The sequence below is a fragment of the Panicum virgatum genome, chromosome 2N, assembly GCF_016808335.1.
Source record: "Panicum virgatum strain AP13 chromosome 2N, P.virgatum_v5, whole genome shotgun sequence".
Classification (NCBI taxonomy): Eukaryota; Viridiplantae; Streptophyta; class Magnoliopsida; order Poales; family Poaceae; genus Panicum; species Panicum virgatum.
In genome coordinates this window covers 35,582,436-35,599,334 of record NC_053146.1, presented here as the reverse complement: position 1 = coordinate 35,599,334, position 16,899 = coordinate 35,582,436, and the positions used below count along the sequence as shown (strand labels likewise).

At 49.1% G+C, this 16,899-nt stretch overlaps 1 protein-coding gene across 2 annotated transcripts; it reads left to right on the top strand.

Annotated features, from left to right (window-relative positions):
• The first annotated feature begins 11,463 nt into the window (after positions 1 to 11,463).
• On the top strand, positions 11,464 to 16,399 carry LOC120660284 (E3 ubiquitin-protein ligase WAV3-like). Of its 2 annotated transcripts, none has more exons than XM_039938718.1 (3): positions 11,464 to 11,841; positions 13,208 to 13,300; positions 14,707 to 16,399. In XM_039938718.1, the coding sequence occupies exons 1-3, from the start codon at positions 11,698 to 11,700 to the stop codon at positions 16,054 to 16,056; spliced, it is 1,587 nt and encodes a 528-aa protein (XP_039794652.1). In that variant the 5' UTR covers positions 11,464 to 11,697; the 3' UTR covers positions 16,057 to 16,399. The 2 variants fall into 2 exon arrangements, with proteins under 2 accessions (XP_039794652.1, XP_039794653.1); XM_039938719.1 differs by lacking the exon at positions 11,464 to 11,841 and adding an exon at positions 13,002 to 13,020.
• Positions 16,400 to 16,899: the final 500 nt, after the last annotated feature.

Here is a 16,899-nt window from a genome sequence, read left to right as displayed (position 1 = left end):
CCATCGCAACGGCCCCAGAGCCGGCAGCACCCGGCCGCAGCCGCCGCCACCGCGACGGCCACAGTCGCCCCATGCGCCAACACACCGGCCGCCACCGAGCCGCCACCGCCGCCGCCGCCGACCAACGCCGGCCTCCGGTGCCGTCCGGACCGGCCACCGCCAAATCCCAACGCCGGCTGCCACCCCCCACGCACGCCCGCGCGCCCCCAACCGTGCAGCCCACAGATCCAGACGGGGCGACGCCGGATCTGGAGGCTCCTGCCTCCGCCGCCGCGAGAGGGACGGCCGGTGACGAGGGAGCTCCGGGGGGCGAGGACGGCCGCGCCCGCCCCAAACCGCCGGAGGAGAAGGGGACGAGCCCCGCCGCCGCCTTCACCGCGAGCCACCGGCGGCCTGCTCGGGTGGCGGCGAGGCGGGAGGGAGCGCCGACGGGGGTGGCGGCGCCTAGGGTTTGGAGGCCGCTCGGTCGCCCGCGCGGGGGGTGATGCGAGCGGAGCGGCTCCTGGTCTCTTATGTATGTCTGTCACAAGGTAACAAAAGCCCATGTTCCATTGACAGTGCTTTAGCATGCCAGCAAGGGTGGGTTACAGCTTTGCAATTCCTGCTGATTATTGGAGCTTTTTGCTGCTATGGGACATGCATGATCTTTGAATCCATGGATGTACTGGGATGACTGGGCTATGTGGTTTGAGATTCAGAGCAGGCAGATCCTTTGAGTTTTTTATTTTTAATCCCCACTCGGCTTTCACCTTTGGGATCACTTGGTGGGCTGTGTGCTGGGCATGATGGCGGCACTTGTTTCAGTGCAGCAGCAGCTTTATGCCGCCCCTGCCATGGATGGTCTGCCTGCTAAAGAAGGCAACATAGGCGGATGTTATCATCAGTGATGGCCTGCTAAAAGTGCGGTTTCGTGAGCTGAGTGGGCATGATGACTATGCATTTGCAGCAATTTATTCCCCTGGTCTCGTATCACACAGACGAAGAATGATGGCCGTTCTTTCTGCTACGTGTTAGCTGGTGTTTTCTTGTTTTTTTTTCTTTCCGTTCGTTACTTATACTTTATAGCTATTTATAATATAAATCATGCTTTGTTGTGTCGGGCGACACTGATGTACGGATGATTCAGGTTCTGTACTATGATGTTTGCCTGCTCCTCTTCTTTTTTATTGAGATCCGGCAAGTGTTCGAACCTGTGAGGTTTGAATTAGGATCTTGCAGATCCAGCAAATGGTGTCATCTGTTTCCTTTGGGATGCCTTGACTGTCAAGCTCGCGCTAACGGCTCCATACCATCTTTCTTCTACGTTCTACCTTTCACTTTGAGTTTGTCAGGTGTCAGCCCTGCCCGGAGTTTCTTTTTCTACTCGTGGGCCCTTTTGTTTGTATCCCAGCGCGCCAAGTAATGTGTTCTTTTGTTGGACAAGCCAAAAAATCTTGCTTTCAACTAATACGGCAGCAGCCAATTTTTTGGGGGCAAAGCCGTCTAACAGCGAAGAGGCTCTTGGAGGTCTTGGTGCGTGTTTGTCTCAAGCCATCAACTAAAACGATAATTAATTGAAAAAAAGTTAAATTTACTTCCTTCAAAATAACCTCCTAACTATAACTAAGTTCAATTTACCCAGAAACTATGTCACTTACTTCATTTTATCCTATAAATATAATTTATCTGTTTTATTTCTCCATACACAAGTTGAATTTTAATTTCAAATTTTGTAGAGTAGTAGGACACCACAATGCATATTTAAAAATTCTTATAATGTTTTCATTATTATTTTATATAATAATGTAATTATTAAATATCCTAATCTATCAAAATAATGATAAAACTTTATGATGTATTTTCTCTAACATGTGTTATGATGTTTACTATCATCTTGTAAAATTTCAACTTAAAATTCCACCTATGCATGGAGAAATAAAAAAAATAAAAATTGTATTAGGGGTAAATTGAACCAAATGGCATAGTTTCGGGGTAAAATGAACAAAATGACAGTTTAGGGTGTTATCTGAACTTTGGCTATAGTAGAGATAAATAATTTAGATTTTTTCATAATTAATTCTACATGTGAGCAGGAAGCACCTATTTAAAGGTAGAGACCCGAAATTTAGGTGGCAGACCCTGCAATGCACATTGCACAAAGAAGTGTCTAGTTCTAAGTTTCCTATCAAGATATCTAAGGACTATTTTTAGGGATCTCAATCTATACATTATCCTCTTCATCATGAACTAATACATGCATGAGAATTTTTATTACAAACGTGGCCCTATTTTTTTACACGTGTTGCGTCATTGGGTGCACCAACCCTCCAAAAATAGAAGACCTATGCTCCAATGGGTGTTGTTTAACCGTGATATACTAGTACGACGCCATCGGTTATTGCTGGTTTTCCTGCAAGCGAACTCTCGCACACTCTTTAGCTTATGTAGAGCCCTGCTCAAATGACAAATGGGCGGCAGCCGGCAGTATGGACAGTGACATCGGATCCTCCGTGCAAAGTGACAGCTTTAGCCTTTAATTGCGTTAGGTGATGAGTGCACACAAATCAAGAGTTAGAGAGAGACTTCCCTTGGTTTCACCAAATTAATAATTCTTCAACCCAAATTTAACATACTACATTTTGACCACTTCCAAGTAAAAGTTGTTAGGCCAGTCAATGCATAGTTTCATCACACAGTTATCTAGATCAAAAAATAGGTAAGCGAGCCGGATGAATTTCATGGGATGAAACTCCTCTCACATCCCATAAAACTCTCGCTTCTCTTTCTTCATAAATATCTTGCCACATCAGTAAAATTAAATGCCATAAAACTCCACTAAGACTGACCTTAGAACAACAATAGCCATTAAGTCAAAATTATTCTCGCAGTATAGCTTATTGATGGAATCATGGTTACAATCTGTAATATAATGAAGATAATGTATTGACAAAAATGTTAGATCATAAAGAAACTATCTGTTGGTGGATATAGAATCCTCCGGGGTGGAAGAATTCCACAACAGCCTCGATCGAAGAGCTGAAGGGCTCGGAGATTGCGAGAGCACCTTCAGAACCTAAGGTGGGATACAATAGCTTTGTGTTCAATGTCCCATCAGCTATAGTTACATGGGTATTTATAGGAGTCGGTTCACCTACCCTCTAGTGAATTACATCCAAATACCCCTACAACAGCTATATTCTGGGAATATTCTAGGGACACACGTAAATTTCACTTCTTGATCTCTCTATAGTCTATACAACTTAGCCCCCCCCCCCCCCCCCCCCCAAACTCGCTTTATCCTTCGGTGAGGGGCTTCGGTCTCGGGCCTTCGCTGACCTTCGGTCTCGCCTTTGTCCGAGAGCGCCGAGCCTGGTTAATTGTCTCCCTCATCTCTCCTTTGGCTTTACCTGGTCTTCGCACCTCTGCCGAAGCCTCGATGCTCAACCTCCTGCCTCGACCGGGCCCATGTGCCTTTGCCTGTCGGTTCCTCGCAGGTCCTTGTCCAAAAGATGCTTAGGCCCGCAGGTCCATAGTTGGCATCCCCAACACTATCATATCTATGTGGTAACAGATCACGGCCCTAGTGGTTTCTTCACAATCAAATTTTGTTCTTATATATATTTAGATCAAAATGTATAGAATTAGAGCATAATTCTTAGATTATCTAAGTTAAAAGACCTTTTATCATCTCTAATCATATCTCATTGAAGTTGGTCTAGCCTCTTCCTATAGCCTGTGTAATATGTAGTTATATCTAGTACGCCATCCAATTACTAATCGATGGATAGGGTGACAACACGGTCCATCACCTGTTTTTGTTATAATATATTTGTAATACGCACTAAAAATATACGCACTCCTCTGAAATTGTTGTGCTCTCGATATGGCCTGACTCGGTTACCTCCAATCAAAATAAGCATGGGTAGAATTCCAATGTTCAAATGATATATATATATAAAGTGACCTCTTAGCGAATTGTCACAAAATTGGTAGAGTTTTAGTGTTGCACAACTATGATAGATTGATAGTATAATAGTATTATACCAATGTGTATATACGAAGTGTTGAGTCTACCATAATCGAACACATGTTGCTTTCTTTGTCCATAGTGCAACAAACGTGCATTAATCTCTACGCCTCACTCACGTAACACACACGGTCAAGCATTGCAAACACTCCGCAGCAATTTTAACAAACGACCTTGCATTAGCAGGGATGGCAACAATACTTTCTTCACGCAGGCTGCTTCACCCACTCTGGAAAAAGATCACCCAGCGGCTTCAGAGTCGAAAGATCAAGCACAACAGACACGTCTCCCCGCTGAAACCATTTATTTCTAAACTGAAACCACCTACTAAATACTAACCATAGTCCTATCGCCTTTTGGGTTAGTAGTGCTCATCCACACTTTATGTAACCGGTTGCAACTAATCCAACAACTGCTGCTGCTGCTGATACACACATCAATGCCCATTCACATATACTGCCATGCCATCCTCTGCATCTTCTCCTGTTGTCTCCTTCCTCTTCTTTCTCACACCACTCACTGGGTTCAATGGAAGGTGAGCTCTTGAAATGAAACAAAGGGGATAAAAAAAAGGCAAAGAAACAAAAGACGAAGCAAAACAAAAGAAAGGGTCTCAACTGAACATTTTGGGCGTCGTGCCGCTGTACTCTGACTGACTGATGACTGACCAGACTGCTGGCCGCTGTACTCTCACAGTCACTCACAGGCCGTTGTGGTGAGATGAGCGGCTGCGGTTGGCGTTGCCTCCCAGGGCAGCCGCTCAGTCGACGGCTGAGATGAGACGTCCGGTGTGGCCTGGTGTGAGTGCGAGTCCAAGGCAGTCAAGGCATGCACTAAAAGGTTTTTAATTGGCGTTCCCGTGCACAAAGGGCAAAAGGTTGGCAGAGGAGTGGGGCCACGGTGAATAGCAGCTCAGTAGGCAAGGTCTCTTTGCATACAGATCCAAGAAATGTTCAGAATTAGATCTGCATAGCATTTTATATACTTGCAATTGCAAATGGGTAGAACATTAGTTGGATTCACAGTACACCAAGTATTTGTTCTGAAACTAGTATTCAAGTTGATGGCCACAACTAGTATTCAAGTTGATGGCCACAAGTGTTACTAAAAAATAATTGTTGAGGCCCCGAAATTGGGATTAGTCTCGTTTAATGGATTTAGTGATTTATTTGGAAAACCGATGGCTGTCAGTTAGCATTAACCCCTCTATTTTAAAAGATGGGCTGACCTAGGGTGTGTTTGGTTGGGGAGCCGAGTGGGACGGAGCGGTTCCACCCCACGTTTGGTTCACGAGCGTGAGAGCGGAGCCATTCTAAAGAGCGAATATTCGCCTCAGATGCGGGATGGCTGCATCCGGCAAAATTGGGCGGACCGAGCGGCTCCAATTGGACGGCGTCTCTCGCCGTGACCCCGTGACACTTCGACGCGACGAGCACAGCGCGGGGCGGAGCGCTCGGCGCTCGGCGCGGAGCAGGGCCGGCGCTCGGGCCGAGCCCAGTTGGCGCTCGCGCGCGGAGGTGGAGCTCCTGCGGCACTTGGCCGGAAGCGGAGGGGGCGGAGCTCGGTTCGGAGCGGCGGGGCGGAGCTCGACCGGAGCTCGAAGGGGACGGAGGGGTAGAGCTGGGGCGGGAGTGGTTGGAGCTGAGCTCCACCGGAACTCCTGATCCTCAGCACGGGCGGGGCGGAGCGCGGGGCCTCCTGAGCACCATAACTCCTGATCCTCCGCTCCATCCTCTGGATCGTCTTCGGCGGGGCGGAGCGCGGGGCCTCCGCGACGGCGGCGCGGCGGACTGGAGAGGAGGGTCTCCGCGGTGGCGGCGGCGTGGGGGAGGGCCTCGGCGGCGGCGTGCCGGCAGATCGGGCGCGGAGGATGGATGGGCAGCAGGCGGTGGTGGAGGAAGAAGACATGGCTGACACGTGGGACCCACAAACGGATGCAGACGGTAAAATGATTCTGTTATCTCATCCCTTCAACCAAACAAGAAATAGAGCCGCTCCATCCCTCCAACCAAACAGATGTATAAGAGCCATTCCATTCTAAAAAATAGGGATGGAACCACTCCATTCAACCTCGCTCTCCAACCAAACACACCCCTAGTATCCTCCTCCAGGCTCCAAGGAGCTTTCTGGATTTAGACCATCCTCAGAAGTGGACTTCGGAGAAATGCCATCGTGGAAGAGGGTTTCGCCAGATTGCCATTATGAAACGATGTTCACCCGCTAGAATGCCATCAGAGGACTTTTCCATACTTTTTTCCCTCTATTGCCCCTGCCCCGGAACGGATCGAGCACTTTACGGTCGTTCGCTCTGACCGACCGCGCCCAGCCCGCCGACGGCGAGCGCCCACGGCCGACCGGCCTCCCGCGCCGGGGAGCCTCCAGCGCTGGTGTAACATGCCGAAAATTTACCAAATCAAATCACGCGCTAAATAATTTCAAAATCTCTTTTCAATCGTTGAGCTCAGTCCATTCAAAATCGTTCCCCGACCGACCTCCCGATCTCTCGAAAACCGGTCCTGACATCCGAATCCATCGCCGTCCCGTCTCCATGTTCGCCCTTGTCCCGCGCGTCACGCCCGACCGGCGCGCGTGCGCGTCCGGCCGCGGTCGCCGCCGCGAATCTCTCTCTTTTTTTCTCTGTTTTTCCATTTCCTTTTTCCTTTTCTGTTTTCTTTTTCCTCCCCCCTCCCTCTCCTCTGCCGCGCGCCCCCGAGCGCCGCTCAGCTCGCCGCCGCCCTTGCCCCACGCACTGCCGCGCGCACCCCCGCTCCCGTCCACGCGCGCGTGCGCGTGCTCCTGCACGCCGAGCCCCTCGCCGCCTTGGCGCACGCCCTGCCCACGCCCCGCCTCACCGCACGAGCCGCGCAACGCGACGCCGAGCTGAGCAGCCGGTCCCTCCACGTGCTCGTTCCCCCCTGCGCGTTCTCCTTGCTCGAGCCGTCGCGTCGCCGCTGCGAATCGGGCGCCACTCCGCTCTGCGATGCCGAGCACCGTTAAAGCCACCCAGCACCGCTCGCCGGCCTCCCCACCAGCCACCACCGCTCCACCGCCTCTCCCGGCCTATAAGTAGAACCTTCGTGCAGCTCTTGGCCACCACCACCGCCTCCGCCACCGCGTGCCTTCCCTCCAACTCCCTAGCACCGCCGCCACCAGAACGCCGGCCACCGCAGAGCCCCCTCCTCGCTGCGCCCCAGCCCGAGCCAAGGTTGGGGGATAGAACCCCCTTGGTTCCCTCTCTCTTTCCCCTAGCTCCGGCCGCCGCCAGGCCCTACAACGCCACCACCGCGCCGGCCAGAGACGGCCTCCGCCCGCCGCCATGGCTCCCCTCCCTGCGGGCCTTCTCCCCTGAAATCAAGGGGGGGGGGGGATCGAAACCCCGCACCTCCCTGCCCCTTTTCCCCCTCCTCCCATCCGCCACCGTGGCCCAGGGCCGCCGGCCAGACGCCGCCGGCGACTGCCCCTCCCTTCCTCTGTTTCCCATGGAGGGAGGAGGAAGGAGGTGGCTTTTTGCCACAAAACCCCCTCCTCTCTCTTCTATTTGTTTAAGAGCCCTCCCACCCTTTAGCCTTTTTGAAAATCAAACCCTTCCCTTTATTATATTCCAAAATAAATCCTTCCCCCATATAAACATATTTCTAAATAAACCCCTGACCTTTTTTAGAATAACCCGGGTATTTTCTAAAATACCAATCAAGCCCTTGTCTTCTCAGAAATAATTACAAACAGGTCCCTGACTCCTTATTTAACCCCTAAATCTCTCTGTAACCTATCATTTCATGCGCCAAATAATCTCCGATCGACTTGAAACTTTACCACACCATTTCTAACATAGTTTTGGCCATTCCATTAGGAAACCGCCCAAAAATATTACTCCTATCTCCATATCTTAATTATTTCCGATTCGAGCTCAACGATAAAACCTTCATTTCTTTTTCTTAATTGTGTGTTTGTTTGTATACGTCGTAGATCACGGTGTGAACGAGGGAGAACCCGTCGACGAGTAGTACTGCGAGCAAGTGAACGAGGACCAGTTCCACGATCCCGAACCCGAAGGACAGCACCTCGATCAGGACTTCCCGGAAGGCTTTGAAGACGGCAAGTTCAATCCCACCCTTTGATGCATATTTTGTCCTAGTTTTTATAAACACAACCTATTGGCCTGTTTTATAAAATTGCATATGTTTTACCTGCTGAAAACATGATTGGATAGCCACCCCTTGATTTGTTATAACCATTCCATGACCACCTAGATTAATGTCTGAATGTGATTTGTTTGGACGTTAATCGCTGCTAGAACGCTTAGGACCTTATACACGGTACAACTTGTTTTATAAAGAAAATGCGTGAGTGCGTGTGGGAAGGGAAAATGTGAAACTTTCGAAAGATGAGTTTAGGCAGGATGGATGGCATTTCTGTGTGATTTGCCGAATGGTGTGCTCTAACCTGTGTGGTTAAGCAAGGAAGGGAGATATCCATCTTGTCACAATTAAGGACCGAGTTGGTGTGTCGTCTCACCTAACTCAACTATCATGCAAACCACTCGACCTTTGAATGGGCAACGGCTTAGCATAAACCCCACTAGTTAGTCTGATAGCCATCAGGAGAGCTGAGAGCAACGGGTGATCAAGGAGAAGGGATTAGCTCTGTGTGACTTATGCCCCGGTTAAAACCTCTGTGACAGGTCAATAACCCATTGGTGGATCCCGTGATGGCTAGTCAGGTCTAGCTAAGGTGGGTAATGGCTTTGTTGGGATCTGCACCGACACTACGGTGATCGAGCTGTGGTACCCCGCTTGTGGGTAAAGTTGCACACCTCTGCAGAGTTAAAATCTATTCGAATAGCCGTGCCCACGGTATTGGGTGAGTTACGGTGTGGTTACATAACTAGTGTTTCTTCTGGGAATGGATGGGTTGGCGTGAGTTGTTTTGGAAAAGTGTCCGGCAGCTGTGCCGTGTGCTACGGAGGGTGAGGAGTCCAGTAGCAACTTAAAACTGGGATCCTGTGTGGATCAACCCTACGTGTTACTCAGTGCAAGATAATGGCTTCGAAAACCCCTTTCTTTCAAATAAACCCCTGCATCAAATTAGCTTTCCGCAAAATAAACCCTAGCCTTATCCTTGGTTTATCCTGTGCATTATATTCTGTTTATACCCCCTCTGTGGGTGTGGTTGGACTTGCTGAGTACGTTTGTACTCACCCCATTCTTAATTTTTACAGAGAAAGATCCAGATTTCGTTCCCGAAGACGTTGAGTAGAGGTTCCGTCCTGCACCCAACCTTGCCTGTGGATAGGGTCACCCGCAGGAAGTTCCGTATGGTGCAAGACTCTGATGACCCCCTCTTCGTAGTTAATATCGTTGTGTGGGTGTTAGTTGTTATCCTCACGATAGTGGCGCTTCACTGCCCACTTCTGCGTAGAGTTGTACGGTGATGTACCATCTGATGTAATAAAAGTGTTATCAGCCTCCTGGGACTGATATTGTATCACTTTTAAGTCTTCTCTTATGAGAGGACGCAGCAGCTGGGGCCTCCTCCGGCCGACTGCCGCCTCGCACGGCGAGGCCACCTCCGAGCACTGGCTCCCGCACCGGGGCTTCCTCGCGGCGAGGCCGCCGTGCTCGCCGAGGCTCGGCTCGCGGCGAGGGCACCTCGCCTGTCGAGGCCATCTTCCCCGCGCCGAGCCCGCCTCCCGCGGCGAGACCACCTCTGAGGACTTGCTCCCCCGTTGGGGCCGCCTTGCTGCGAGCCTGGCCTCGGCGCGCGCGTCGGCCTCGCCGTGAGCGCGCTCGCCGTCGACGGGCTGGGCATGAGGGCGGCCAGGTGCGAGCGCTCGCGGGCGCCGGCAGGAGCGAGCGTGAGGGCGCGGGCTCGGAGTGGGGAGCGCGCTCGCCAAGCGCTGGCGCCGCACGGTCGCGCGGGTTTTTTTTTACATTTTTACCACTATAAGGAAGGTCACTCGTTGGTTTAGCACGCTTAAACGAGCCCCTACAGATTTAGCACTACTGTAGCTAGAAATCTTACATTTTTACCACTTTTGCCTACGTGGCAGGACACGGCGGCAGGCCACTTTGGCGCCCGGTCAGCAACGCGAGGCGAAATGTCTTTTGTTCCCCCGCCCCTTTGTTCATGTGCCCGTGACCCCCAGTCCAGCCCGTTGACCGCTCCCACTCTCCTCACCCCCCTCTCGCTATCCCGCCGCCGCCGACGCCTTTCTTCCCCACTGCGCCGCCGCCTCACGCCTCCCCCAGCGCAACGGCGGCCAGGGCTCTTGCCATGGTGACCGCAATTCCATTCCGCCGCGACTAAGGGAAAGGTACGTGGGCTTGTTTCCTCATGGCCACCCGCTGCGATTAGGGTTAGGTTTTGCGGGATCTCAGGTTTTGCGGCTTTTGATTTCTTGTTTCTCGGTTCAGGCGTAGGCGTCATCATAAATAATGAAGACAAATGAGGACCCACACACGCTCTTGCTATGCATAGTAGACACATTCATCGGGTGGAGCTTAAGAACTCACCAGGGAGGATAATCACAAGGATCCATTGCGGCCACGGGAGATGGCGACCTATTACATCACACGCCTGAACCGAGAAACAAGAAATCAAAAGCCGCAAAACCTGAGATCCCGCAAAACCTAACCCTAATCGCAGCGGGTGGCCATGAGGAAACAAGCCCACGTACCTTTCCCTTAGTCGCGGCGGAATGGAATTGCGGTCACCATGGCAAGAGCCCTGGCCGCCGTTGCGCTGGGGGAGGCGTGAGGCGGCGGCGCAGTGGGGAAGAAAGGCGTCGGCGGCGGCGGGATAGCGAGAGGGGGGTGAGGAGAGTGGGAGCGGTCAACGGGCTGGACCGGGGGTCACGGGCACATGAACAAAGGGGCGGGGGCACAAAGGACATTTCGCCTCGCCTTGCTGACCGGGCGCCAACGTGGCCTGCCGCCGTGTCCTGCCACGTAGGCAAAAGTGGTAAAAACGTAAGATTTCCAGCTACAGTAGTGCTAAATCTGTAGGGGCCCGTTTAAGCGTGCTAAACCAGCGAGTGACCTTCCTTATAGTGGTAAAAATGTAAAAAACCCGTCGCGCGGAGAAGACGAGCGAGGAGCGAAAGAAAACAGAGAGAGGAACTCTTCCGTTCCGTCCACGTGAAAAAAAAACACAGAGGGCAGGGGCAGGGGCAATACAGGAAAAAAGTGTCTAAAACCTCTTGGATGGCATTCTACCGGATGAACATCGTTTCATAATGGCAATTTGGCGAAATCCTCTTTCACGATGACATTCCTCCGAAGCCCACTTCCGAGGATGGTCTAAATGCAAAAAGCTCGGCTCCAAGCAATGGCTGGCACAGTATGAAAGCAATGGATCACCAGTTCACCACTTGTTTTCATTTGAGGAGTAGGTCCAAAATCCAAATGAGAAAATGACAAGGCTACATTTGCAATAGCCAACTCTGCTCACCTCACCAGTAGCGCAGAGAGAGAGAGAGAGAGAGAGAGAGAGAGCCGTCATCTTTCTTGCACAGCTTGCTCTTTGTACAAAACCAAGAAGGCAGCCAGAGGGTAGCGTTTACACCTCCACCTAGGTGAGTCTGGGAAAGCAGCAAAGCAAAGACCAAAGAAGAGAAAAGCAGACTGGAGTGAGCAAGAGGTTATGGTGGTGTAGGCAGTTGAGTGGGTAGGGCAGGAGCGAGAGAGGGAGCAATGGTGGGGGGATGCGCCGGCGGTGACGGCGCTGCCGAGGGGACGCTCGCGAGGTGGCGAAGGGCGGCGGCCAAGCGGATCGGCCTCTCCTGCGCCGCTTTCTTCTCCTACGCCGCCAGTCCCTCCCCGCCTTCCTCCAAGACTGTATGCGCCTATCTCTCACTCCATGTCCTATCCTCTTGCTTCCAAGGATTTAACGGCAGCTGTTCTTGGTGAAAAGGGTCCAAGAAATGGCTCATCTTTGCTGCATTGTTCACAATCCCATCAGACTTGCTCTGTTTTCTTGGCTCCCGTTGTTTTATTTTCAAGAAAACAAGATTCCATGTCTATTTGTGCAAGTTCCTAGTTAACTGCAGCTGTTGTACAAAAGAAAAAGGATTCAGGCATCCACTTACATTGGATTGAGTAAATTTTGATTTTCCACCCGCAACATCAATGCATCTATCTCCTGTCCTGTTCTGGCTTCTAGTTTCTTGCTCTTTTTCCTCTGTCCCTTTCAGACTTTTCTTAACTGCATTTTGTTTTTATGCACCCCATTCAGTTTTAGGCGTGGTTGTTGGCGTGCTTCCATCGAAAGCAGAAGTTTCTGCCTCTTGCCTCATTTAGATTCATCTCATCCAACAGAAAGGGTGCCCCAAATGCCTTACTTGTTGGTTGGTTTTGGCATTTTCTTTACTGAAAAAATGCAAATAAGGGCTAGATATGGATTTCAACAAGAATCACAATCCTTTTGCCTTCGTTTTATTCATAGGTGTCCCGAGTACTAGTAGTCTTTTCTCAACCTAGCTGGTTTGCAGTTCTTGGTACTATCCACCCATTAAAGGGAATTATTGCTCTGGCTTTCTCACCATCTTATCTTGTACTGGTACCCTGGGAGAAATATTAGGAGTAAATTTGAAATTCCGACGCACCCTCCACAACGGCCAACCATACCAAGTTACGGTCACCTTGTTTTCTTCAAATTTTGACTCTTGATCCAGCCATCTAAATAAGGTTGAAAAATCTGGACATGTAGCATTCTGGATCCATTATCGTTCATGTGAGGGGCCACGCATTATCTTGGGTACTGTTGGTACCTTTTCCCTTATTTGAGGATCGGTGGCGATTGTTGCAAGTTGCTATGCATACGCCACATATTTTTATTAGAGCAGTAGCTGTTCCCTAGAAATTTCCCTTCTTTCTTTAAAAAGGGCATTCTTTTCTTCCTTTCATTCGCAACATTCACCTTCCTTAGGACCATAGACCAACATGGTATCCAGTAACTTGTCTGTTAGCGGTTACAGTGCAAATTTTTCAGCAGTGTAAGCAATGACCATATGATGGGTATGTGTTTCTAGAATTTTTTGAACTCACATGTGTCCTTGATATCATTGACAACCTTGCCTGTCTTTTTTTCACTGTTTTTCGTATTTATTGTTCAAGCAATCTGAACAGTTTCTTGAATGCAGCTGTATTGCAGCGCACATGTATATCCTATTCCATAACTCATTGTGGGTTGTGATATATGCAGATCTCATGCTCGGCACTGAATGCGCCTGCAGACAACAGTGATGGAGAGCAGCAAAAGATGGAGGAACCCACAAGCACCAGAGTGGCTGACAAGGTACCAGCTATATGTCCACTTACATTCCCCTTTTTTCTATTCACACTTTTTTTTCTATTTTTTTACTTAAATGTACGATTTTTAATTTGGACAATCTCAATAATGGAGATTTTTTATTTAAAAGAAACTTTTCTCTAACTAATGAACTAGTGAAGAGATCATGATCATGTTTTCCTAAGAATGATTACGATGGCAAGAGACAAGCTAATGATAACAAGAGACAAACTGATTAGTTATGGTAGCGGTGACAAGCTAAAAGTCAATTTGCTGGTAACTAGCAATTAGAATATCTCGATGTTGTGTTCTTCACTCTAGACCCCCTTTAGAATGGTCAAGGGTGAAGGTTGTCCTCTCCAAGGCAAGCTGTTTTTTGAAAGAAAATAATTTATGAGGTCACTACGTTGAGGATTAAAGCTCTTCAGACAGAACAAATGTGGTAATAATGTTTCAAATATTGATGATCAAGACATCTGTAGTTTCTATCTTCATTTTCAATGGTTTGAAAGGATGACGGTTGCAATTCCCAGGTGTATAAAAAGGCTGCATACATTTCTTTAGTGCACATATTAAGTCTCAGGTTCATCCACATTGACATCAAATATTGGCTCCTAGAATTGTGTTTGCCTTTCGTAAGTTTCAAAATTTCGGTATTATGATGCTGTGGTACTTTTCAGCTACTGTTCATGGACACTTGTGTGGTCTTACTGCTGCATAAAAGTAAGAGCAGTCACTTATGAGCACCTTGTCATAGTCGACAGTGACCAACAGGGGGTATCTTGACAAAAAAAAACTAGTGTCTTTTTAAATTATTTGAAAAGAACATCATTTCAATTAGGAAGGTCTTTTGCGATTTAATGCTAATATTTTGGTGAAAGAATTCTATAATTTAAGATCAGAAAGGACATTTACTGATCTATGTTCTTGCAATGTACACCTCTTCGCCAGTTTGGTTGCAATGGCATTACACAATTTATGTTGAAGATAAATTTTGAATCACAGAATGTTCCTAGGACAAGATGTGTCTGAGTTAACAAGTAATTTGGATTCTGGTGAGGTCTTTTTCCTTTTTCCTGATGAGCAGTCCTATTTATTCAACATAGGCCAGCTTGCAATGTATATGATAATTGCCATATATTGCCCTGCAAGCATCTCCATCAAAGTAATTAGTGTTGAAGGCTGGTTTGTTTTGGCGGTTATGGAAGTAGACCTTAGAGCTAAATGATGCATTGAAGGAAGCGCGCACAAAAAAAGGATTCTAGAATGAGAATTTTTATTATTTTAGATTACTCCTAAGTTTTGGCACTTATTTATTTGTGGCCTTTCATAGACATGAAGTTTACTTTTTAATAATTCTCATGTGTATTCTGATCGCATTCAGTTGCAATATGTTGTGATTTTAATTTCAGAATCTTTGTGCAATATGTTTGGAGCTCCTCAGCAGCACCAGCAGCAGTGATGTTGACAATGTTGAGAGTCAAGGAATCTTCACAGCACAATGCTCCCACTCTTTCCACTTCCTATGCATTGCCTCCAACATCCGGCATGGCAATATCACCTGCCCTATTTGCCGTGCCCAATGGTCTGAGCTGCCACGTGATCTGAAGGTTCCACCATTGCTGCACAACCAGTCGGATCCAATCCTTCGAATCCTTGATGACAACATTGCATCATCCCGTGTTAACAGAAGGTCCTCCATACGTGCTGCCCGCTACAACGATGATGACCCGGTTGAGCCTTACACTTTGACTGAGCATGTGGACCCATGTCTTCGCTTTGCCCTTATCCCAGCTCCGGTGGCAGCACATCATCATCTCCTCGGACATTATCCCTGTGGACATATGTTGCCACTACAACAGCACTGCCAATACAGCAGTTCCTCCATGCTTTCACCACCACAGATAGCTTCACCAAGCGGGCAAAGGCGTGCTTACCTCTCGGTCAGTCTTGCTCCGCAGCCAGCCATGGACTTGGTTCTGGTTGCCAGTCCTAATGGACCACATCTAAGGCTCTTGAAGCAGGCAATGGCACTTGTTGTCTTCTCCATGAGGGCAATCGACCGGTTAGCCATTGTCACAAATGCTACCACCGCAACCCGTGCATTCCCCTTGCGTCGGATGACATCCCATGGAAAAAGAATGGCATTGCAGGTCATTGAACACCTCTGTTGTGTTGGCGGAACTGATCCTGTAGGAGCTATCCATAAAGGCCTGAAGATATTGGAGGACCGGGCACATCAGAACCCAAGCAACTGCATCCTTCACTTGTCTGACCATCCAGTCCGCAGCTGTGTTGGGGTGGACATGAACCATTCCAACATCCTGGTTCACCAGTTCCATGTCGGGCTTGGTTTTGGGGTGCAGAGTGGCTTCATCATGCATGAGTTTGAGGAACTCCTGGCGCGTTTGCTTGGTGGCGTGATAGGTGACACCCAGCTGAGGATAGGGGAGCATGGGGGAATGGTGAGGCTAGGCGAGCTGAGAGGTGGTGAAGAGCGAAGGATCCCGCTTGACCTTGTGGCAGACTGTGGCTTCATACTGGTTGGCTACAGTTACCTGGAGGGTGGAAGAGAGGACCAGCTGAGGACGGGCGAAACTGCAGTCGGATTTGAAGAGAAAGGTGACAACCGGTACTGTGGAGCGAGGGAGATGGGGCTGAGCGTTGGTGGCGAGAGGAGCTGCTGTGCGGAGAGGCGGGACTACCATGACCCATTCATGGCGCGGCGATGGGCGAAGCATTTCAATGTGTACAGGGCATGAGTAAAAGAGCTTGGCGATCTCAGCTGCATGATATGATTCTTGTTGGTTTCCTTTTTTGAATTCCTGCAATGCAAGCATCTGAAGGTGGTGTCTGCTTTTGGATTCTTTTGTTGTGAATCTGAATCCCTGTAAGATGCCTGTGTCCGTGAAATGTGTGCAGAGGTTTTTCTGTTGACATATTCTGCTTGAGTGAATCAGAAAGTGACAGAGATGGTACTGGAAGGCAAATGGTACTGTTTGAGTGATTTTGATAATTATGAGCGTCATGAAGTTGGAAGTGTTGTTCTCCGGAGGCGCCGCCATTGTATTTTGCATTATTGAATTAGAATGTGTTCTCTCTTCATTTCTTCTGCTTGCTGGCAAAGTAAATTTCCAGCAAATATTACATGAAACTACCACCAAGTCAGGTTGCGTAGTAAAATCTCTTTGAATTATTTTGCCATAATGTTTTACCTGCGAGGCAATTCCTTCAATGCCACTAAAAATTATAGCACTTGTATGCCATTAAAATTTTCAAACTTCCCTCATTGCCATAAAATATTTTTTGCCTTAAATGCCATTATGTTGGCTTTTCCATCCACTCCCTGCTCTTTTCCCTTAACTATGGTGCGGAACAGCGGAAGCATTTCCCTCATCATGATCCCTCTCACTCTTGCGGTCTCCAAAGCTCTGCTCCACCGTCCTCATGAAGTGGCAACGCTGCTCCTCCTGGCAGCAGCACGCACACGCGCCGTGTCTTGCGGTGAGCTCGCAGATCAGGCGTCGGTGGACCTGGACGACGTGATTGGACAAATGCGCTACTGCCCAGGTCTCCCGTTCGTGAGTCGTGGCACACTGACTCGT

What these genes read in the sequence shown, in the direction of transcription:
- LOC120660284 (XM_039938718.1), top strand. Translation starts at nt 11,698, where the DNA reads ATGGTGGGGGGATGCGCCGGCGGTGACGGCGCTGCCGAGGGGACGCTC. An exon ending in CCCCGCCTTCCTCCAAGACT is followed by an intron (nt 11,842 to 13,207) that starts GTATGCGCCTAT and finishes TGATATATGCAG; the next exon opens with ATCTCATGCTCGGCACTGAA. An exon ending in GCACCAGAGTGGCTGACAAG is followed by an intron (nt 13,301 to 14,706) that starts GTACCAGCTATA and finishes TTTTAATTTCAG; the next exon opens with AATCTTTGTGCAATATGTTT.